The 24,591-nt window shown below is 41.9% G+C and overlaps 2 protein-coding genes across 3 annotated transcripts in view; both read left to right on the forward strand.

Annotated features, from left to right (window-relative positions):
* The first annotated feature begins 581 nt into the window (after positions 1 to 581).
* Positions 582 to 2,272, forward strand: LOC110676460. Its single transcript, XM_021844413.1, has 3 exons — positions 582 to 1,485; positions 1,543 to 1,673; positions 1,741 to 2,272. Exons 1-3 carry the CDS (start codon positions 1,425 to 1,427, stop codon positions 2,095 to 2,097), a joined length of 549 nt encoding a protein of 182 aa, XP_021700105.1. The 5' UTR covers positions 582 to 1,424; the 3' UTR covers positions 2,098 to 2,272.
* Positions 2,273 to 17,054: 14,782 nt separating this feature from the next.
* Positions 17,055 to 24,591, forward strand: part of LOC5574388 (protein hu-li tai shao) — a 52,580-nt gene continuing 45,043 nt past the window's right edge. Inside the window, exon 1 of one of the 2 annotated variants that reach the window (XM_001661367.2) lies at positions 17,055 to 17,185. The gene's annotated coding sequence lies outside the window, so the exon portion shown is untranslated. The remainder of the gene's footprint in view (positions 17,186 to 24,591) is intronic. The other variant, XM_001661366.2, reaches the window with a different exon arrangement.

The following is a 24,591-nucleotide window of genomic DNA, read 5'->3' on the forward strand; positions in this document are numbered from 1 at the left end:
TGTTTATTTCTATGAAAATAATGTAAAATTTAAAAATCATGTACGGTGTAGTATTGACAAACATCCATAAAATATAGTTCTAAACAAGAATTTGATCATGGTATCAACCTGAAAGTTTGTAAAGATGCTTAAAATATATCCCAGAGCCCGATTTCATCTTTTTTTAAAGAATTTTTAAAGAATTTAGCAAGCATATTTGGATTCAGGGAGCTCATATTCATTAGTAGAGTCGTAGTCGTGTAGAGTCGTTTCAAAAAATAACAATAATCGCATTGACAAGTGATCAATTTCACCCAGAAATGGGATTCCCCGATTTTTTACTTAAGGGATTATTTTTAGCACTAAAAACACATTTGTTAGAAACTTTTGGCACATGAGCCAAAGAGGCTGACCGTCGTACTTGTTTTCCTGCATTCAGTTGTTTGGCATTTTCAACATTATTGAAAACAAATAAGAAAAACCATGAAAAATGATCAATTTTACCCGAAATTACGATACATGTAAACTTCAAAACGTCAAAACCCTATTACAGCAAGAAAAATGTGCTTTTCTATGGAAAATAAGACATGTCTCGATATTTACCCATTCATGAAAATCAATAGTTTTCATTATTAGAGTTGATTCGTAGAAAGATTTCCAATCGATTGGTGCAAGAATCTCGAAAATATATCCGTGCGTTAGTATGTTAACAGTCAAAATCTAACCACTTTTCGTGACGCGAGCGACTTTCGTTTATCGAAATTGTACCCCAGTATATTGCCGTAAGACGTTATCCAACGTAAAAAAAAGAGTTCTGATTGCAGCATTATTTTACAATTAGACTCGCTGATCCGTTCCAGATATTAAACTTCCGATTACGGAGAATGAGAAAAAAGCTTTGTGTAGATTTCTGTACTTTTCTGTTATATTCTCAAACCCAATTTAATACAAACTTTCATGGACTATAAGCATCAAAAAATAACTTAACACATTTGTAATAACACGCTTTTCCGCTTTTCGTTTCAGGTGCATACCGCGCATAATGGATAGTATCCACTTTGTAATGGGCGGTACGCTGATCATAAGTACTGTGCAAAAGAATAGGACAAGAAACGGTCAAGGAATGATTCCTTTACCGAAATTACTTGAGCTGTACTGCCGTGAATCGCAAGTCAGTCCCATTTGCATTTTCGTCAAAATTGAGTTGCACCCAAAAAAATATTCCTATTAGATGTACGTGATTTAACACTTACAATCAAATTTCTTTAGTTTACGTGATTCCAATGAATTTCACGAAGTAATTCGTTACATCCATGTAATGCTTCGATCCAATTCAGCAGTTGGTCACATAAATGCTACATGGATTATCACGTAAAATTTTCGTCTGGCGCAGTACGTTGACGTTACGTGATTTTCCTGTGTGAAAAAAACAACAAAATTTCAATATGGCGTCGAATATCCTTGACGATCTTGACATTCCTCGTGATTTGCTGGAGGTTTTCGAACGTAAGTAACTTAAATAAAGCTTAAACTTCTTTTTAATCATAACTGATATTATTTCAGAGTACGATATCAGTGTTTTCGAGCTATTAACGATTTCTGTGGATGAACTGCAGCAACATTTGCAGCCAACGAGTGTGAGTTGGTGTTACGATAATCTGTTTTCGCGTATCGACTCGTGGAGAAAACGAAACGTGAGTTTTCAGGCATAAACATAGTTTAGTGAAATAAATCAGGTCAAATCCTTACATTTATTTACAGAAAACCCAAATTTTGAACCTGCTGCTCAATAAAAAAACGCTGCAAGAGCCATCGGATAAGGATCCTTCGCATTCATCAACCGTGAAATCGGAGCACGAAGAAACCAAAAGTTCGAACGAGGTCACCTTATGCCAGGAATCGCAACCTGAAGTGCTGGAAGAGATTTCAGCAGAATCGATCGAAGGCGAGCAAACATTGTTGTCCGCAGAAGAAAGCCAGCTCTCGGCGGATTTGCCTGAAAAGGTTATTGAGCAAAGTACATCGGGACAAATACCGCAGCCACGAGAAGAGCGCCGGAGTGTATCGGAAAACCGGCTGAAGAACAGCCGTCAACTTTGGTATCGGAAGACGATTTGACTGGAGATGAAGGAGAGGATTTATCTACACCCGTTCAGTCACAGCCCGACCGTCGTATTCCGGTGTTTTTTCTTCAAATTCTATCATCAGAATTGAATTCATTGAATTTAATTAACTGTACAATGAACATTATGCCTAGTGCTATAAATAGAAGAAATTTTTGTTTTGTCTAAAATTCCTGTTTTTAATCAGATAACACAATATATTTTATTACATACGATTGCCCTAAAATTGATTTAATTATCATATTGGAATCACATATCAAATATCAGGAATATATTTAAATGCCATTTGATTGTTACAGGAAAATAAAATATAATTCATTGGAATTTCACGTAATAATCGTCTGACAAATGTATCAAATGGATTGATGTCTGACTGGTTTTGCGGTATATAACTGTCCTGTACCATTTACGTGAAAAATAGTGTGGAAAAAATCTATGTATGTTTTCACGTAAACCTAAAGTGAATATTTTTGTTGGGTGTGAGTTCAGTTTTTAGCATATCTTTCAATGCTCTTTCAGCTGCCTTAATGAGATAATATTGTCGCGCGCCCACCAAATCGGAACGCGCGTGTGGGACACGCAACGTGTGACTCGTTCCCCTGTCATAATGACACGTGTAGCGCTGCATTCTTACGATGTTTATGAACACAGCGCACTATTCAAATATTAGTCGCGACGCTTGGAGATTGAGAAAAAATATATTTAAAAAAAATGTTTGTTTTTATTTCTGTCGGATCCATAATATGATTTTTTCGGAAAAATTAGGAAAAAACAGCAAGTCAAATTGTCCCATAATTAAAAGTAATCGCATATCAGTCCCACTACAGATTTCTGCACCGTATCCAGCTTTTTAAAAGCGCTAATGGCTGCCGCAAACAGGCTCGCTTTCTGGTAGGAATCTTTCGATTTGACGTTTGGCTTGGGTCGTTTTGTATAGGCCTATTCACATGACGTCTCAAATCAGCTGATCGGGAAGCACTTTGACAGTTCTTCTATGAAAATGACAGGCCCGTGTTAGCACCGCTCCTCCACCGATGTAAACAAATGCATAGACGGATCTGTCACATGAAAAGGCCTATGAGCGGACCCAAGCCAAACGTCAAATCGACCAATCCCTACCAGAAAGCGAGCCTACTTGTGGCAGCCATTAGCGCTAGTAAAAAGCTGAATAACACAAAAATTAACCATGTTTTGATCATCTTTATAGTTTTCTCCAAGAGATATCATAGTGAAAAGCAATTTGTGAAACTTTCATTAAAATTTGAACATTTTCAAATCCTGTGGAATTTTTTGAATATTCGTATAGAAGACGAGTTTGGGAAACTTCAACGCCCATTTTCTCAATGCCTACTTTTTACAGATGGGACTGACTTGCGATTCACGGCAGTGTACGCTGCTGAGAAGTACAGCTGATTTCATAACGTCAGTAACCAATGAGAATATACCGAGGAGAGGAAGAAGACATCTAGTGTGCGTGACATCCATGTACGGTGCAAAATATTTCACAACTACAAACGAGCGAGCTCCCATAAGAAGCCGTGTAAATTAGTGACGTAGTTATTTTTGTTTACGTTTTTTCTCTTTACTAATACATAACCGTTGCTTCTTCTTCCACACCTTAGTATATATTCTCATTGGTCGGTAACGCCTGCTGTACAAATCAAATGGAACTGTCACTTTTCCGTATACGGAAAAATGTATTGAGGTATAATTTGATGGAATATGCAATGCTGTTTCCTCTCCGTGCAGTATTCGGTGAGTGGTAACCAAGGTGGCAACCCTGAATGCTACCCACTGCACCATCGTGCGAGCGCGCCAAAAGCGCATCAATGAGAAGGAGAAGACGAAGCAAAGTGTGCTTTTTTCATTCATCCGTTTATTATTCAACCCGAGCAGACGTTTATTAAAGTTTATCTCGTTTCATTCACACAAGTGTTTCATTCCAAGTCCGGTTCCTTTTCTTCGGTGTTTCGCTTCCGTTGTGCCGTGTCCACCTCTGCCCAACAGGTAATGGTCCCAGAGGAAATCCGAAAATAATTTCCGGATAGTTTAGGAAGAAAGTGTGAGAAACTGTTTTCCTGTTTCGGGTGTTCGCGCCGCGTGTGATTCGATTTTGTTTCCTGCTGTGGTGATTCAGTTCGGAAAACAAAATGGCGGAGCCGAACAAGTTCGCGTTTGCCAGGTTGAGCAACCACAACTGGCAGATCTGGAAATTCCGGATGGAGATGCTCCTGACCAGGGAGGAGCTCTGGTATGTGGTGGGCGATGTGAAGCCGGAACCGGTTACCGATCAGTGGACGAAAGACGATCGGAAAGCTCGTGCTACGATCGGTTTATGTATCGAGGACAATCAGTTCGGTTTAGTGAAAAACGCGGACAGTGCGAAAGCTTTCTGGGAACAGTTGAAAGCATACCACGAGAAGAACACGGTCACGTCGCGTGTGTCTTTATTGAAAAAGCTTTGCAGTGTGAATCTCGCGGAAAGTGGTGATCTCGAGTGCCATTTGGTAGTGCTGGAAGATTTATTCGACCGTTTGTCGAATGCGGGGCAACCGCTGGAAGAGTCGCTGCGGATCGCGATGATCCTGCGCAGCTTGCCTGACTCCTACGGAACATTGGTGACGGCCCTAGAGAGTCGTGCCGATGCCGATATCACCATGCAACTGGTAAAATCGAAGCTACTGGATGAATTCGAGAGGCGGAAGGAACGATCCGGTGAATCGTTTGACATGAAAGCGATGAAAAGTGCAATGCAAAGTGTGGGCGGTGTTTCAGAACGTGTGTGCTATTTCTGTAAAAAGCCTGGCCATGTACGTCGGAATTGCCGGCTTTATCTGGCGAAGCAGAAAAGCGGTGAAGCCGAGAAGAAACCTGGAGAAGAAAATTCGAGCGGCAGGCAAAATGCGAAGAAAGTGAAAAACGAAACCTGCAGTGCCGGTGTGTGCTTCATGGTGGCGGATGATGGACAGCGTGAATGTTGGTTCATCGACAGTGGAGCGAGCTGCCACATGACAAGTGACAAGAAATTTTTCACGACGTTCGAAGACAAGTCTGGTCCAAATGTGATTTTGGCCGACGGCAAAGTTGCTGCCACAGCTGGATGCGGTGATGGTGTAGTGTTGTGTGTAGGTGGAGATGGAAATACAATCGAAGTAAAGTTGCGCGATGTGTTGTATGTTCCCTCCCTCACAAGTGGACTTGTGTCTGTGGACAAGTTAACCGCGAAAGGATTTGTGGTGAAATTCCGAAAGGATGGTTGTTCTATTTGCGACGTCAGCGGTAGGGTGGTTGTTGCCGGGGAGCAGGCTGCATCCCTGTACAAGCTGAAGCTGGCGGAAGTCGCAAGGAAAGTGGAAGGTAAGATGCACAATCATAACTGCCAACATCAGTGGCATAAGCGTTTCGGGCACAGAGACCCGGCAGTATTGTCGAAGATTATCGATGGCAAATTGGGCGTAGGCGTGAAGATCACGGATTGCGGCATCAGACAAACTTGCGAGCCATGTTTGGAGAGTAAGTTGTCGCGGAATCCGATTCCGAAAGTAGCGGAAAGAAAGTCGAAGCGTGTTTTGGAGTTGGTCCAAACAGATCTCTGTGGTCCAATGCGAACAACGACACCTGGTGGAAAACGATTTCTGATGACGATGATCGACGATTTCAGTCGATACACGGTCGTTTATCTACTGGAGAAGAAATCGGAGGCTGCTGGTAAGATAAAGCAATATGTGAGGTACGTGGAGAACTTGTTTGGGCAGAAACCACATGTTATCCGATCCGACGGCGGTGGTGAATACGCCAACGAAGAGTTGCGACGGTTCTTTGCTGACGAGGGTATTACGGCACAGTATACGACTGCGTATACGCCTCAGCAAAACGGAGTGGCGGAAAGGAAGAACAGATCGCTACAGGAGATGGCTACAACAATGCTGTTGGATGCTGGTTTGGACAAGCGTTATTGGGGAGAAGCTTGCGTTGCTGCTGCATACTTGCAGAACAGGCTTCCGTCCCGGTCAGTAGATACGACACCGTACGAGAAGTGGTGTGGTCGCAAGCCTGAGCTGGGGCATCTGAAGGCATACGGGTGTCCGGCATATGTTCATGTTCCAGGAGTGAAACGTGGCAAGTTCGAGAGCAAAGCGAGGAAGTTGACGTTCATCGGTTATTCGGAGGAACATAAAGGCTACCGGTTCGTGGATACTGGAACGGATATGGTGACGATAAGCCGAGATGCGAAATTCTTGGAAATGCAGGATCCGAAGTGTTCATCACGGGAGAAAGTGAACGAAGGTAGTGAAGTTGAGTGGTACTCGAGGGCAGAGCCTATCGAAGTAGACAATTTTGGAACCGAGTTGGACAAAAGTGAGGAAGAAGACTATTTTGATTTGGACGATACGGGAGAAGAACAAGATCCGTTGCAAGTGAAGGAAGAGGTTAAAGAGTCTAGTGAAGACGAAAATCCTGAAAATATGCGTCGATCCAGGAGGAGTAATCGGGGTGTACCACCCGGTCATCTGTCGGAATACGTTGTTGGCATAGCAAGAGCCGACGGCAGGACTGCAAGACAGAAGAGCAAGAAGTCAGGAGGAGATATTCCGAGGAATGCAGCGAGGATCAGCATTGAGGAGGAGTGATGGAATATGCAATGCTGTTTCCTCTCCGTGCAGTATTCGGTGAGTGGTAACCAAGGTGGCAACCCTGAATGCTACCCACTGCACCATCGTGCGAGCGCGCCAAAAGCGCATCAATGAGAAGGAGAAGACGAAGCAAAGTGTGCTTTTTTCATTCATCCGTTTATTATTCAACCCGAGCAGACGTTTATTAAAGTTTATCTCGTTTCATTCACACAAGTGTTTCATTCCAAGTCCGGTTCCTTTTCTTCGGTGTTTCGCTTCCGTTGTGCCGTGTCCACCTCTGCCCAACATAATTCAGGTAATACCGTTTAACCGTGTATGGTAAATCTCTACACAGTCTCCCTCTGAGATCTGATACACAGCCATCTTGTTTTTCACTCTGTAAAAGTTCCTCGAGTAATAAAGACACGTTTGTTATAACTAGCGAGTTACGTAAGTCTTTATCCGAATTGTCCGGTCATCCCATTAGGTTATGGGCCCAGGACCGGTTCCGGATTGCGTCGCGAAAGTGGTTCTAGTTCTGGTGCTTTGAGAAACGCGGAGTGAAAGTGTTTTTTTGCGTGCATCATGGAGGATTCCGGAAAGGAGGAGATCCGTCGAGTCGCCATGTTTGATGGCCACAACTTCGTCTCGTGGAAATTTCGCATGATGACCTTGTTAGAGGAACATGACTTGGTCGAGTGTATCGATGTCGAAATCGACGACGTAGAGGAGTTAAAAGTGGAAGAAACAGATTCGGCGGCTGAGCAGCAGCAAAAACGAAAAGCTCTCGCGGAGCGCCAGAAGAAAGACAAAAAGTGCAAGTCCATCATCGTATCGCGAATCCACGATGATCAGTTAGAGTTGCTTCACGGGAAAAGTTCGGCAAAACAGATGTGGGATACATTAGTGCGCATTTTCGAGAGAAAAAGTGTTGCAAAACGTATGCAGCTGAACCGCGAACTTTTCGAGCTACGTCACTCGGGTGGTCCATTACAGGATTATTTTGTGAAATACGATCGGCTTATTCGTTTGTTCCGAAATGCCGGTGGGAAAATCGACGATATCGACGTCGTGTGCCGGTTGCTTTTGTCGTTGGGCTCTGAGTACGACGCTGTCGTGACGTCGATCGAGAGTCAGCCGGAAGAACAAATGACGATGGAGTTCGTTAAGTGTAGACTTCTCGACGAAGAGATAAAACGAAAGTCGATTGCCGCGAGTGATGTGTGTGGAGACCACAACGAGTCCGCCGCCTTCAGTGGTAGTGGTAAAGTTTCTCGCACCCCAAAGCTGAAAAAGCCAAGAGTGTGGAAGTGCTTCGGGTGCCAGAAAGAGGGACACAAGATTGCGAACTGTCCCGAGAAGAAAGAGAAGAAAGCAGTGAAACCGTCGGCCTACAGCGCGGAGCCCAGTGCAGAGCCAAGTGATGATGGTGGTGGTGTAGTGTTTTTGGCGGACGAACGCAAAAGCAAACCGCCGATGAATCGAGTGCAGTGGTTCGTGGACTCGGGCGCCACCGAACACATATGCAATGACAAAAGCTTGTTTGCAAAGCTCTCCCCACTGAAGAAGCCGATGGAAATAGCCGTGGCGAAGAACGGCGAGTGGGTGACAGCCAAATACGTTGGTGATGTGCCTGTATTGTCGGTCGTCGGAGAAAAAGTGATCGAGTCGACAGTGAGCCGAGTGTTGTTTATTCCGGAGGCGCGATGTAATTTGTTTTCGCTGAGCAAAGTGGAGTCTGCCGGGATGAAAGTAGTGATTGCTGGAGGTCGGCTGGAAATATTTCGTGGGTCGAATGTAGTAGCCACCGGTGAAAGGCGGAATAAACTGTACGAGTTGAACTTTTTCTCGCGTCGGTGCAACAATGACATGTTGTGTTTTTCGGGACAAATCAGCAAAGAAACCGAGCTTTGGCATCGCCGGTATGGCCATCTCGGTGATCGAAATTTGTCGTCACTAATGAAGAACGGAACAGTGAAGGGAATTCCGTCGAAGTGTAGTGGTGGTGCGACAACAATTTGTGAGCCGTGTGTGTCCGCGAAACAGACGAGAAATCCGTTTACGCTGAGTGAAGAGCGTCGTTCGAGTCGTGTCTTAGAAATTGTCCACTCGGATGTTTGTGGGCCTGTGACCCCTGTCGGTTGGAACAATGTGCGTTACTTTGTGAGTTTTATTGACGATTGGTCACGTTTTACGGTCGTGTACCTGATCCGATCAAAGGACGAAGTAGTGGATTGTTTCAAAAACTATGAAGCGCAAGTAACGGCAAAGTTCGGAGTGAAAATCTCGCGTTTTCGGTCGGACAATGGTGGTGAATACACCAGTAAGGCAATGCGTTCGTTCTGTGCGAGTAAGGGTATCAAAATGGAGTTTACTGTGCCCTACACTCCAGAACAAAACGGGATATGTGAACGAATGAACAGAACCCTCGTCGAGAAAGCGCGTTCGATGTTATTCGATTCCGCCGTCGGTCGTGAGTTCTGGGGTGAAGCGATACAAACTGCGGCGTATTTGACGAACAGAAGCCCGTGTAGTGTTCTCGATTCGAGTGTGACGCCGAGTGAAGTGTGGGAAGGCACGAAACCTGATGTTTCGAAGCTGCGAGTTTTTGGGTCGCCAGCTTACTGCCACATCCCAAAAGAACGTCGGAAGAAGCTGGATGAGAAGACGTGGAAGGGAATGCTGGTCGGATACTGCGCGAATGGGTATCGAGTGTGGAACCCTGAAACGCGACAAATTGTTGCTGTGCGTGATATCATCATCGACGAGAATGCGAGATTGGCCGATGTGCAATCGAAGAAAGAAGTAGTGCGTGAATCGAGCGTATGGGATTACACTGAAGAAAACAGTGGACAGCAAGAAGAAGACGATAACCACGCTGAAGCGGAACTAGAAGAGAGCGTGAGAAGTGATAACTCTGAGATTTTTGACACTTGTGATGACAGTGCTGGTGAAGGAATAATTCCTGTGGAAAGTAGTGCGCGCCGGCAACGGAAGCCGCCGTCATGGCATCAGGATTATGACATGACCTTCGCTGGAGTAGCGCTTGGTGCCATGGATTATGTGAATAATTTGCCGGATACGATCGCTGAGCTGAGAACGCGTGCTGACTGGCCGAGATGGAAGTTGGCCGTTCAAGAAGAGTTGGAGTCGCTACGGAAAAATGGAACGTGGACCCTGTGTAAGCTTCCGGAGGGGCGAAAGCCAATAACATGTAAGTGGATTTTTCGCATCAAGCCCGGAGACGACGAGCAGCCGGATCGATTTAAAGCAAGGTTAGTAGCCAGGGGTTTTTGCCAGAAGAAAGGATTTGACTTCAATGAAACGTATTCGCCAGTCGCCAAATTGGATACCTTGCGCGTTATGCTGGCGATAGCTAATAAAGAGCGCATGTCGGTCCATCAAATGGACGTGCGCACGGCATTCTTAAATGGTGTTCTCTCTGAGGAAATATATATGGCTCAGCCTGAGGGTATGCACCAAGAAGATGGACTAGTCTGCAAATTGCGTAAGTCCATATACGGCCTTAAACAGGCTTCCAAAGCATGGAATGACAAGTTTCATGGCTTTGTGACTGAATTAGGATTTCGACGATCAAAGAGCGATCAATGCCTCTATGTGCGCGGCACTGGTAAGAAGAAGATTTTTCTGATTCTGTATGTCGACGACATTCTTGTCATCGGACATGATTCAAGTGAGATCGAACTTGTAAAAAGGAGTCTCGCAAAAGGTTTCGACATGACAGATGGAGGAGAAATATCTAGCTTTCTTGGGATGAAGATAGAGCGAAATCTGCAACGTCGTACGATGAGAATTAGTCAGCGCAGATATCTGGAAGCTCTACTCGATCGTTTCAACATGGCTGATTGTAAAGCAAGCTCTATACCGATGGAGTGCCGTCTTCGTTTGGATAAAGGCACCGAAGCAAACCGAACAAGTAAGCCATACAGAGAACTAATAGGCTGTCTCATGTATGTAGCTCTAACGAACCGTCCGGATTTGTTGGCAGCAGTAAATTATTACAGCCAATTCCAGTCCTGCCCAACAGACATGCATTGGACACACCTAAAACGAATTTTGCGGTACATAAAGGGTACACTTGATCTGGGACTCGGATACACGGGACGAGACGACGCTGATATGCTATCGGCCTTCTGCGACGCTGACTGGGCGAATGACATCAGTGACAGGCGGTCGGTTACCGGATATCTTTTTAAAGTATTCGACTGAACAGTAGTTTGGGCAACTCGTAAGCAGCGTACCGTAGCTTTATCTTCCACCGAGGCCGAGCTGTGTGCTCTTTGCGAGGCAACCTGCGATGGAGTCTGGTTGACACGTTTACTCGAAGATGTTGGCTACAGAAGCGACGTGCCAATACCGTATCATGAAGACAATCAGTCTACCATAAGGATCGTCCAAGAACCTCGTGATCGAAGCAGACTTAAGCACATTGATGTGAAGGATTGTTTTGTGCGGAATTTGGTGCAACAAGGAAGTGTTGTGCTGAAATACGTTCCAACGGAAACGCAAGAAGCTGACATTTTAACGAAAGGTTTGCCAGCCGGTCAATTCAAGCGTCTTCGATCTGCCATAGGATTACGAGATTCCATGAATTAAGGAGGGGTATTGAGGTATAATTCAGGTAATACCGTTTAACCGTGTATGGTAAATCTCTACACAGTCTCCCTCTGAGATCTGATACACAGCCATCTTGTTTTTCACTCTGTAAAAGTTCCTCGAGTAATAAAGACACGTTTGTTATAACTAGCGAGTTACGTAAGTCTTTATCCGAATTGTCCGGTCATCCCATTAAAATGTGCTGCTCAATTATTCCGCAAGTAAAAGTGACACTTCGCTCATACTGGAACGGCTGTCAAAATTACTTTGATAAAAAGAGAAATTTTACTTGAGCGCTCTAAGTTTCAGGTGCATACTACGCATAAGTACTGTGCAAAAGGATAGTACAAGTAATGGCCAAGAAATACTTCAGCTGTCCAAATTACTTGAGTTGTATCCAGTTGACATGTAGAGCGAATGTTCGTAACGTTTCATAACGCCTGCCGTGCAAATCAAATTGAGCTGTCATTTTTCCGTACGAAAGAATGTTCCGCTCAATTATTCCGCAAGGAAACTAGTGACAGTCTGCTCATACTGGTTCGACTGTCAAAATTACTTTGGTAATTAGCAACAAATTGTACTTGACCGCTCTACTCAGGATGTGGATATTATGTATCCGGTAGAAATCAAGACTAACATTTATTTATAATTATTGTTTTCTCGGGCCCCGTGCGTTGTAGCTAATATGTGAATAGTGCGCTGTGTTCATAAAAATCGTAAGAATGCAGCGCCACACTTAAAAAAAACTGATTTCAAAATGCGGCGAGTTGAGATGCGTCACGAGTCTCACTGGTGCGATCCGGTTTGGTGGCGGTGCGACAATACCAGGCTTAAAACGGAAAATTTTCTCCAAAATACACTGAGAAAAATCGACACGTCAAGGTCGTGTGTTTTACTTATAGATTTGCGCAATGAGGAAAACCACATGATTTGAGTGTGGTAGCCATATGGATATCATCATTGATTTCACGGCATAATAACATGTGTATCAACATTAGGTTGTCATGTGCAACGAACATGAATTTCCAAATATTAAATCATGAAAACCAACTGATTTGCTTATTGAATTCGAAATGTAGTAGCTTTAGATAGTCATGTGTGATAGAACATGAATGTCATGGGACTGAAAGAAGAAATTTGGTAGAAGAACTTTTGCTCCCCAAAATATGGATCCGAGGCTCCTCTGCTTGTCGCAAGCTCTCTTGATTTTTTTCAAACCAGTGAGCCAGCAACAAGCGGGACGCCGCAAATCCATAATTTGGGAAGCCAGGGATAAGCATATTCCATTTTTTTTCGAAACTGAAAGCCAGGAAAATTTGTTAGTGGAATCCGATTTTTCTACTAAACTATACATAATCAATGTTTTCTTATAGAAAGGTAGAATTCTCGTATATCGCTCAACTTCACTAATAAAAGAAAAATCGAATTCACAAATTTTCATCTAACACTTTCAGCTTCAAAATTTGCTTCTTCTCTTTCGAAGCATGATGATGACTGTCGTTCGACACGAGGTCCAACCGCAATTCAGTTCACTATGCATCCCATGGGTTGATCACAAACAATTTAGAAGTTTTGAACATGGAAATCGATAGCATAGCTCATCGATTTCATCATAACAATCTCATTGCGCATATCAATGAATCGACCAACTTGAACATGATGATTATGACACAAGATAACCATAAGCAAAACACACTGAATCCGTGTTGGAGTAATGATCTATGCGTCCATGGGTTGATACATACGAATCTGAAGAGAAAGCTTCGGGAACTTATGTGGAAAAAATATGGAATCCCTGTTGTCGGTTGATGAATCAATCCATGAAGCAAAACAAAGGAATTTAATGTGTAACACACACGAAGTTTGCAAGAAAATCATAGCAAATCGATATGGACGTTCATGAATCGATCCATAATTTGAAACACACAGATCGAGCGTGTGGATTTTTATCAGTGTAGCTATTTGTGATTACACTGAGCCAGAAATTGCGTACGAATTTCATAAGAGAACGCTTGTGAATTGATTGCTTGACTGGTTTTCTGTTTTTTCATAAGATTCTTATGAAACACAAAACGTCCGATATTCACAAGAAATTTTTGTCCTTATCATTAGATATCTTATGAATATCTTTATTGCCTGTCTCAAGATAAATCCAATTATGGCGATTATCTGCCCATGTCTCCAAATATAAGCGCAGCGGTCACTGATCATACAGAACCTCCAACTTCCAAACACAGTACATGCACTAGACAGCAAGCACACTCATCGTGTTCAGTTGCTCCTGATATTTATCACTAATACATATATACACTTCTGTCATTCTGCGAAAACCACGTGCTTTCAATTTGGGCGGGAAAGTTTTTCCATTCATTTCACCCTGCGGGTGTCAGTTCGCTGTAACGGCTGCGGGCGTACGACCGCCGCCGGACTCTAAAAAAACATAAGATGATCAATATTTTCCTAAATTTAAAGAGCGATTCTCTAAATACATAATGATCCAAAAGAATTCCATAATTGATATCTATGATCCTTCATAAGCGTATCTTATGATATTATACCCATTTATATTATGAACGTAATGATCGATGGAAGTTCACAAGTTTTTCTTATGGGTGTCATTAGATGCTTCTTATGTCTTTATTCCATTAGAAATTCGTATGAAATCCTTAAGTGTTTTTTGATAGGAAGTCGACTGTTTTTCACAAGTGTTACTAATCATTGTCATACGTGCGCTTATGAATTTCTATCGTGAATATTATGTTATTACTAGTGATCCTTTATAAGAGAGATACGCGAAAGCTGCCATTTCTGTCAAAGTGTGAGCCAATCGAGTAGCGAGAGCTGTCCAAGCGTGAGCCAAACGGACATGCGTTATGTTTGTTTTGAACTTTTCTTGAGGAGTAATGTTATTCCGCTTGAAATTATTTCGGTGAAAGTTGTTTTGCATAGAGCAAAAAATAAGAAATATTTACCTTTTTTGAATGTTTGTCAATGCTATATTTAGTTGATGATTTTTTCTGCTGTTTATTAGTTTGGAAATGTATCCAGCTTTTTACGCTAGTTATAAAACAACAGGGGGTGATTCGATTTTGACTTTCCTAGCCTACAGATTTTATAGTAAGATCTTAGTAGGCAAGGATTTGCGTTTGTTGAAACAACTGTCAAGAATTTTCACTTCACTTGTTATGCATCTTTTCGTTTCCAATTTCTTATAATTTGATTATATTTCATTCTAATGCATTTATTTTTCTAATTTTAGGCATCGACTTGAAGGTACTTTTGCGATCTTATTTATTGGCGTAAAAAAAATTTGGCAAATCACAGGGGCTGCATTAATAGAATGTCAATGAATGTAATCATTTGCATTTATTTCAACATAACATAGACCCCCCTCCCCTCATTGTCGCAAAATATTGTAAAAGTTTGTCGTTAGAATTCTACGGGCCTCGTCGACACATGAGAATTGCGTTTATCCATAAAACAATCACAAGATCTCCGACGCTGAACTTATGATAATTGGCTTGTTTAAGGGTATCAATTTTCTTACATATTCCGAATCTACGCTAAAAATTGAACTAGAATCCAAAGTTTCACAATTTTCCGTTACCTGGAACTATTTTTAAAACACGTTTGAAATTAGTATGGAAATCACTTTTGAATCACCCCTCGGCAAATTTTACTTCGGGACGAACTGTCATTGTGTAAACTGAAACGTCATTGAGTCAACGGATTGAAATTTTTGTTAATCATTTATAATATCAACATTGAGATATTGGAGTGCAATAAAATCGTGTTATACTTAGAATGATGTGCTCTTTCGATCAAGCTGCAACAAACTGTGAATTTTTCTTCACTAAACAACCCAATTGTTCAAAAGTATTATTATACGCTCAATCAAATCGGTGGATACGTATATAGATTTGAATTCTGATTTGAAGGTGAGCCGTTTAGAACAGAAATAATCCGAAGTTAATGTAATCTGGAACGTGTTGAAAGGTTGTACTGATGTGTTGTGACAGTAATACATGTCAGTTCAAACACAGGTTCAAAATCAAGTTCAACATTTGCTAGCTTATTTGTCATTCATTGTCGAATTTCAAGACGTACTTCATTAAACCGTCCATAGAAAATCATTTTTTTATTGTGCTACATCAATAGGTGTGAACTGGGAGACTATAATGAATAAACATTTGAGTATGAGTTCTTTATTGAATTTAACAAAGGTTCTTCAAATAATTTTGGCACAATTCTATTCACTTGCTTCGTGTTGTTGTATGGTGATCAGTTGCATGTCTCCCACTAAAATCTCTTCAATAAACCATTTTACCGAACATAACTTGGTATCAAGTCTATTTGTATTATTGTCCATGGTTAGCCACTTTGAACTTCCAACTTGTCAACCTGAAAAAATAGGCACAGCATTACAAAAATTCAAACTTATTTTCTAATATGGATTGCCTGAAGACCTGAGACTGAAGACACGAGTGAAAATTTCGGACATTTAATAACTGTTAACACAAAGCTTGCTTTGATTGAACTATAAAAAAATTATAGTGTTGCCAAGACATGTCAGAAGGGGGTGATTCAGAAATTATAGCAAGCTAGCGTAAAAAGCTGGATATTGTATATCCACTTGAATGTTGGATTATCCTGGCTATTTATGAGACTGTTCGAAACAGTCGTCGGGAATCGAGGGGAATCTCAATGTATTCCATCCAAATCAAATAATGTTGCCAATGTTGTTGAAACACATTGTTATGATAACTATACATACCTTACACGTAATAAACTGTTGCCACTTATTGAATTTTTTAATTGAACCTGAATTTTGAGCACGAGAAACATTTACAACGAGCTGAATTTTGTTTAGTGAAAGATACTTTTATAAACATTCCATTCAACCACCCCTAATTTTTCGAGCCGTGCAGTCGGCAGCTGAATGTCAACAACAGCTGATTTTGGAAATCTGATCCGACGCCCACTCTGCTGTCCTTGTTGCTCTACTTGAAAGAGTAGAGGTGCACATTTGCGCGCGAAAACTTTCTCGCTCATTGTTGCTGCCAAATCTGACAGCGACTGTTTCACCGACCGTTTCAGACGACGACTGTTTCAAACGGTCGTGAACAGTTAGGAACTGAACGGTCAATAGCTCAAAGATCTATAACGAAACAATATACACTTTTTAGCAATGAGAAAGTCATGTCCGAGTTATAATATTATTCTCGACGCCGAGCAAACTCAGCACTGCTGGTCTGTTGCCAAATCATTCCATTTTACTTCCGCTAATCTCTCATATAAAGGATCACTAGTTATTACTATCGCTCCACGTAATTCATAAGATTTTCGTATGAAATTGCTAAGAAAATCGTTTTCCATTAGATTGTCTTATGAAGGCCAATGATCAATGTTTATGATAACCAAAAAGAGTTTCTTATGCAATTATATCTGTCTTTGTAATGAGTAATGTTTCATAAGTCTGTAGTGGAATTTTATAATATTGTCGAATGAAAAACAAAATACTTTTTATGTCGTTATTCCATAAGAAAATCTTGTGTACCTCATACCACTCATACGTTCCGTTTCCTCAGTGTATCTTAGCGTCCTAGATCTTAGCTATAATTATCTTAGCGTGCATGAGAAACGAAGCTAAATTTGATTAAATTTTTAATTCCGTGTAGACTTCATTGGAATAGTGTTCACGTAGCTGAACCAACACTTGACCAAAATCGATTTACTGGCAACAATCCCACTCTTGCGCAAAGATTGTCTCATTTCGTTCCAGTAAATCAGAAAGTGTAGTTGACGCCGCCGTGAAAAAACGTTGAAAAAGTGTTAATTGCTATCTCGAACAAGGTGATTTTTATATAGATTTGTTAATTAATCATTACCGCTGTGTTATATGCTGGAAGCAGAAGATTTGGAAATACAGGTGTCCGGAAAAAAACTGCTTAAAATTGTGTCATAGTTTTGGGCGAAAATTCGGAAGAGCAAAGGGCGTATACCTGATCCATCCTCGTAAAAGAGAGAGAAAGTAAAAGCGTGTGGGAGAGAGCGTATAATCGAATGAGTTGAATGTGCATCGGTGTGTGCGTGAGAGAAGATCATTTTTAGTAGTTTTTAGAGTGGTGTGCGTGACAGTGCAAACTCGGACGAACAAGAGAAATTTTGGGACCGACTTTTCCAGCCCCCGAAAGAAGTGTTATCCTGTGTTATCAGGTGTTTGATTTTTCATTATATTAAACACAATACTATAAATTGTTTTTATTAATCGGATACCATACTTGGTGAGTATGCTATCATTTCTATTTCAATAATACTCGGAAAGCTTGTCAGGCAAGGCACATTCAAAACTAGATTCTTGTTTGTTTTAGATAGTAGTAATTATTAATCGAAATTCATGGTTGATGCATCAAATTTAGTCGTCTCAGTGTGGAATAAAGTTGTTTTCTTTAGGGTTTATGTATGCTGAAAGCTGAGCCAAATGTTAGAGAAGTTAACAATATGCCTCAGGACATCAACCAGTATCATGTGTTTGAAAATAACTTAGCGAAGTTTGAGTCAAAAATGTGACACCTTAAATAATTAGCTCTAACTTTGTCCAAAAATTATCAAATCCACCAAATTCATAACCATGATGCTAGTTTCTCATTTTCACATAAGCAGGGCTGACAGCGGTTCTCTTTTTAGAGACTTAGTCCCATTTTAGCTGCAAGTATCCAATATGGTCTCTAAAGGCTCGGCTTCGGTTTTTTCCTGTTTGCAATTAATAATGCTGCAATTTTTATTTGTTTCACAAAAACCTTCACAGATTATTACGCGACTACTTTTCATGCTCTTCAGATTTTTTCCCCCAAAGAGTATAAGCTTCCTGCATTATTTTAGTAATGTCTACAGAGATTTCTCCTGGAATACTTTCAGAGACTCCTCCAGAGATCCATGTAGAAATTCTTCTGGTGATTCCACCTCCGAGTCTTACAGAAGTTCTCCCAGTGGCGTGAAAAAGTAGTGCTTAGACATTTTTTTTTCAAAATTTGCTCCAGGAAATCTTTAAGCACTCCAACGCTTCTACATAGGTTATTCCTGTAATTTCAACAAGCAAAGTAAGATCGTTCAAGGTTTCACACCAGCTAATACTACAGTAATTATTACAGTGATTCCAGAGGACATTCTTAGGCAAACTGGGAGGGAGAAAGCAATACAAAATTTCTCAACGTCACAGTGAGCCGAGATTTTGCTGTCACGAACTGTCACTGTGAGCCCGGATCTTAAACAATCGACCAACATGATAAAAGCGCGTAATTAGCCAAATCATATTTTTGCATTTTATCAAAAGTAGCAAAAATCGAATTAGAATCGCGCAAAAACTTGAATTTTTATCGTTGCCAAAAATCAGTAATCAGGAGATTGAAGCCTGAAAAAATGAAAAAAGAATAGGGATGTTCAAAATTAAAAATTATAAAAATCAAAAAACAAATTTCATAAATTTACAAATAAAAATGAATCGTTGCCCAAAACGTGTTTAGAACGTTTTTAGATAATGAAAAATGATATTTAGATTGAAAATAGAAATGTGTGTATTAGAGGGTTAATAGCTACCAGCCCTGCATAAGAACTGCAGTGCTGGTAGAGACTGCGCCATATTTTTGGAACCAGTAATTTTAAAGTATCTTTTTCAAAGCATTTTGATAAAAGTCACTTTTTTAATAAAAAGTCACTATCCAAGCTATTTTGAGCAAAAGTTCAAAGCAAAAATTTCCCAGAATGAACCATTCCTAAGAATACACCATATAGGAGTCGGTTCCTGTTCTTGGCACTTTTGATTCACTTCGGCAATGGAGTTTTTGAAAGCTACTGAGGTCATGTTTGGCGTCGTATCGAAGTTCTTTTAATTGTTTAAAAGTTTCAGACGATTCTGCCGAGTAAAAAAAAAACCATGCCAAAGACGTTGAAATGTCTCATAAAATATTAATGATTTAATTATTGCTGAGCTGCGCCCCACGCCTTCTTGTTCCGACCGGATTCGTAGCGAACACCATTTTTACAGGGTTGTTGTCCGACATTCTTGCAACATGCCCTGCCCAGCGTATCCTTCCAGCTTAGAGTTGAGTTGAGTTGAGCGAGCTCGTGGTTCATCCTTCGCCGCCACACGCCATTATTCTGCACGCCGCGGAAGATCGTCCTAAGCACTCGGTGCTCGAAAACCCCAAGAGCTTGCAAGTCCTCCTCGAGCATAGTCCACGCCTCATGCCCATAGAGAACTACCGGTCTTATGAGCGTTTTGTACATCGTGCATTTGGTGCGGGGGTGAATCTTTCTTGACCGCAGTTTCTTCCGGAGACCGTAGTAGGCACGACTTCTACTGATGATGCGCCTTCGTATTTCCCGACTAACATTGTTGTCAGCCGTCAGCAAGGATCCGAGATAGACAAACTCGTCCACCACCTCGAAGGTATCCCCGTCTATCGTGACACTGCTTCCAAGGCGGGCCCTGTCGCGCTCAGTTCCGCCCACCAGCATGTGCTTTGTTTTCGACGCATTCACCATCAGCCCGACTTTTGTTGCTTCGCATTTAAGGCGGGTGAACAAATCTGCCACCGTTTCAATTTTTTCCCTATAATATCCATGTCGTCCGCGAAGCAAACAAATTGTTCGTATCTCGTGAAAATCGTGCCTCGACTGTTAAGTCCGGCTCTTAGCATGACACCTTCAAGCGCAATATTGAACAACAGGCACGAAATTCCGTCGCCCTGTCGTAGTCCCCGCCGAGACTCGAACGAACTGGAGTGTTCGCCCGAGATCTTCACGCAGTTTTGCACACCGTCCATCGTTGCTCTGATCAATCTTGTGAGCTTCCCGGGAAAGCTGTTCTCGTCCATGATTTTCCATAGCTCTACGCGGTCGATACTATCATATGCCGCCTTGAAATCGATGAACAAATGGTGCGTTGGGACCTGGTACTCACGGCATTTCTGGAGGATTTGCCGCACGGAAAAAATCTGGTCCGTTGTCGAGCGGCCGTCGATGAAACCTGCTTGATAACTTCCCACGAACTCGTTTGCTATAGGTGATAGACGACGGAAAAGAATCTGGGATAGTACTTTGTAGGCGGCGTTTAGGATGGTAATCGCACGATAATTCTCACACTCCAGTTTGTCGCCCTTTTTGTAGATAGGGCATATAACGCCTTGCTTCCACTCCTCCGGTAGCTGTTCCGTTTCCCAGATTCTGACAATCAGCCGATGCAGACAAGCGGCCAACCTGTCCGGGCCCATCTTGATGAGTTCGGCTCCGATACCATCCTTGCCAGCGGCTTTGTTGTTCTTGAGCTGTTGAATGGCATCCTTAACTTCCCCCATCGTGGGAGCTGGTTGGTTTCCACTGTCCGCTGTGCTGACGTAGCCATCGCCTTCGCTGTCCTGACCTTCTGTGTCTGTGTTCTCTGCGCCATTTAGATGTTCATCGTAGTGCTGCTTCCACCTTTCGATCACCTCGCGTCCGTCCGTCAAGATGCTCCCATCCTTATCCCGGCACATTTCAGCTCGCGGCACGAAGCCTTTGCGGGATGTGTTGAACTTCTGATAGAACTTCCGCGTTTCTTGAGAACGGTACAGCAACTCCATCTCTTGGCATTCCACCTCTTCCAGGCGGCGCTTTTTGTCCCGGGGTGGGTTTGCTGTTTCCGCTTCAGTCTGTATCGTTCCACGTTTTGTCGCGTACCTTGCTGCAGCATTGCAGCCCGCGCTGCATTCTTCTCCTCTAAAACCTCCTGACACTCTTCGTTGAACCAATCGTTTCTTGAGCTCCGTTCCACATATCCGACAATGCTTTCGGCAGCGTCGTTTATGGCTGCTTTGACTGTCCTCCAGCAGTCCTCAAGAGGGGCCCTATCGAGCTCGCTCTCATCCGGCAACGCAGCCTCAAGATGCTGCGCATACCCATTGGCGACATCCGGTTGTTTCAGTCGCGCTAGATTGTACCGAGGCGGGCGTCGGTACCGTACATCATTGATGACGGATAGTTTTGGGCGCAGTTTGACCATCATCAGGTAGTGGTCGGAGTCAATGTTAGCGCCACGATAGGTTCTGACGTCGGTTATGTCGGAAAAGTGCCGTCCATCGATCAAAACGTGGTCGATTTGCGATTCTGTCTGCAGAGGTGATCTCCAGGTGTACCGATACGGGAGGCTGTGCTGGAAATAGGTGCTACGAATGGCCATATTCTTGGGGGCGGCAAAATCTATCAGTCGTAGGCCGTTCTCGTTCGTCAGCTGGTGGGCGCTGAACTTTCCAATCGTCGGTCTGAACTCCTCCTCCTGGCCAACCTGAGCGTTTAGATCTCCTATGATGATTTTGACGTCATGGCTTGGGCAGCTGTCGTACTCGCGTTCGAGCTGCGCGTAAAAAGCGTCATTATCATCATCAGTGCTTCCGGAGTGAGGGCTGTGCACGTTTATTATGCTGAAGTTGAAGAACCGGCCTTTGAGCCTCAACTTGCACATTCTTTCGTTGATCGGCCACCACCCGATCACGCGCCTTTGCGTATCACCCATCTCTATAAAAGCTGTTCCCAGCTCATGTGTGTTGCCGCAGCTCTGGTAGATGGTATGATTACCTCTAAACGTTCGCACCATTGCTCCTGTCCAGCACACCTCCTGCAGCGCTACGATGTCAAAACCGCGGATCTTCAGTACATCGGAGAGTATGCGAGTGCTTCCGATGAAGTTGAGAGATTTGCAGTTCCACGTACCGAGTTTCCAATCACTAGTCCATTTTCGTCGCTGTGGTCTTTGTTGATTGTTCCGGTCCGTATTCTCTCGTTGACGTTCCTGTGCTGATGTGTTTTTACGACTGGCTTGCACTGCCGTTATACGCATAATTGTCCCATGTTCCAAAATATGCAATCGAGAAAAATGCGTTTAAAGATTTCAACACATTCAGGCTTCGTATTGACCAGGTGTGTGGTAAATCAAATTTAAATATTTACAATAGTATAAAGAATAGCATGTTCATTAGAGTCAAGAGTTTGTATTATGGGAATGAAGTAAATTTAGCTATGAAATTCAAAGTGGGACTGTTATGCCTAGAAATACGGGGTTTTTGGTGAATTTCTACGCATAACAGTCCCACTGATAGTAGTGACCAATTATGCGCTAAGCATACTGCTGTTGCTGACCGTTCATACGTAGAGATTGAACCGAATGTATATCCTCAAGACTATGTTAAGGCATTTAATGAAGGCTCAAGTGACATGTGCCAAACGGAGCCACGTGTGGGGAAATGAAGAAATACGATTTTATAGTTTGGGATGGAAACCAAAGTTTTCTGTATGTGTGATGAAGAGACAATGTATGAGTTAGTGAAAGAAAGAGTGGATGAGTAAGTTAGAGAGTTTATAAGATGTAATAAATTCCTATATCGAATATTCCAGCCTCAGTCTTGACAGATACTCATCTGCGAATTCAAGGTTATTCTGCGGAGTAAATATTTACCTCAAAATTCACGACACAAATTTTCACACGATTTGATAATTCTTTGGACTTTGTTTGCAAAATCATGATATTTGTTACATCGCAAATTAAGTTTTGGAACCGCCAACACATCTGCCACTTGCACCGAAGAACCAGTTATCCGGAATAACCCAGTATATGGCCAGGTCATCCAAAACCTCTTGAACTATACTTCTTTTGACTTGATTTGCAAATTCATGAAGTTTGATATGTCGCAAGATAGGCCTCAGAACCGGCAATATCAGAGGCGTCGCGTGCCCAAACCTACCACCTGTTCAACATGAAATATTTTTCACATTGCTTATTGAAACTGTGAATAGATGATAAACTAGCTATAAAACTTTTCATAAATAACTAAATGTATCAATGTGAGCAAATATGCGTTTTTGCATTTAGTATGATAACTGAGGGCTGCAGCGATCGTTTGTTTTAGAATTTCCTGTGATGTTTTACTTGACTTGGACATATTTTCAGCTAAACATTAATTTTTGTGTATTCGGCAGAAATTATGTATAATAAATCTTCGAGATTTTTACTGGAATAGGTACCTATAAATAAAAGAAAACCGAATCAAGTAATACACTATTTAATTTCACTAGAGTGTGAATCCTTTGACAGATACGCGTATTTTGAACTCAACTGTAAGGCCGTCTTCAATGTCGTACTAGACTCGATTTACTTATTTTCCCTATTTTCAAATACCATCAGTGCACCAGTAGCCGCTCATGTTCCAGTAGCCCGCTCACACTCAAAGAAGACAAGGTTAAACAAAGTAAACTTATAAACTTTAGCTGCTAGCCATTTCAAATCGACATATTTAAGCACAATGTGAGCAATTTTTTTATGTATTTACTCTGTAAACCTTACTTTTTCAACTCGTGAGCGGGCTAGTGGAACATGAGCGGCTACTGGTGCTTTGACGGTATATTTTTCTCATTCTCCTAGCATTGCAACTAATATGTGAATATGTAGTGTACTGCATACGTGGAAAATTTAAGAATTCGGTGTCATAATTCAAACATGATTACAAATCAAGGCAAGTTCGAGCGCCCATTTTTTCTGTCAATCCTTCTTCAATCAACAAAAGCGATCTCTCAATAATCTATAGGCACGAAGAAAATAAAAAAAATGCTCTACCCTATTCAATTATATTCTTCCTCAGCTTTTATCATCTTCCTCAGCCTGTTCAAGCGGTTGGTTGAACATGTTGAGAGAAGCCGACATCGTATTGCATGAAAGTTTGCATCATCCTTACATGCTCAACACTCTAACAATTTTCCATTTTGACTGCGCTAGCTTCGTTAAAGCACAAAATGTACTAACAATGTCTAACAATGGATGATTAAAATTTACATGAATATAGTATGCCTTTAATTTTTATCGTTTTGATATTAATACCTCTTAAGCCATAGGGTGCCGGATACTATTCTTGGCACATTTGAATCACGTTGGCAGTGGGGTTTTTGAAAAGCTACCGAGCTGATATTTGGTTACAATACATATGCGTCGTACTTCTTATTGCAAAGTTTCAGGCCATTCGGTAAAAAACATGCCAAAGTGAATCATGGAAGTGCCCAAATTGCTCTGCACCTCAATATCCTTCTATGTTGATGAACGAACACTTAATATTTTTCGTACAAAATAAATTTTATTAGGAATCTTTTTAGCGTGCACGAATCTGACGCAAAAGTGGAACCTGTTCAATTTATTTGTAGAACAGGTTGGTTCCACACATGTATGCTTCAGTGCGTAT

This window comes from Aedes aegypti, chromosome 2 (assembly GCF_002204515.2).
Source record: "Aedes aegypti strain LVP_AGWG chromosome 2, AaegL5.0 Primary Assembly, whole genome shotgun sequence".
NCBI lineage: Eukaryota > Metazoa > Arthropoda > Insecta > Diptera > Culicidae > Aedes > Aedes aegypti.

Coding starts and splice junctions, on each gene's coding strand:
- LOC110676460 (XM_021844413.1), top strand. CDS start 1,425: ATGGCGTCGAATATCCTTGACGATCTTGACATTCCTCGTGATTTGCTG. Junction 1,486..1,542: donor TTTGCTGGAGGTTTTCGAAC/GTAAGTAACTTA, acceptor ATATTATTTCAG/AGTACGATATCAGTGTTTTC. Junction 1,674..1,740: donor ACTCGTGGAGAAAACGAAAC/GTGAGTTTTCAG, acceptor ATTTATTTACAG/AAAACCCAAATTTTGAACCT.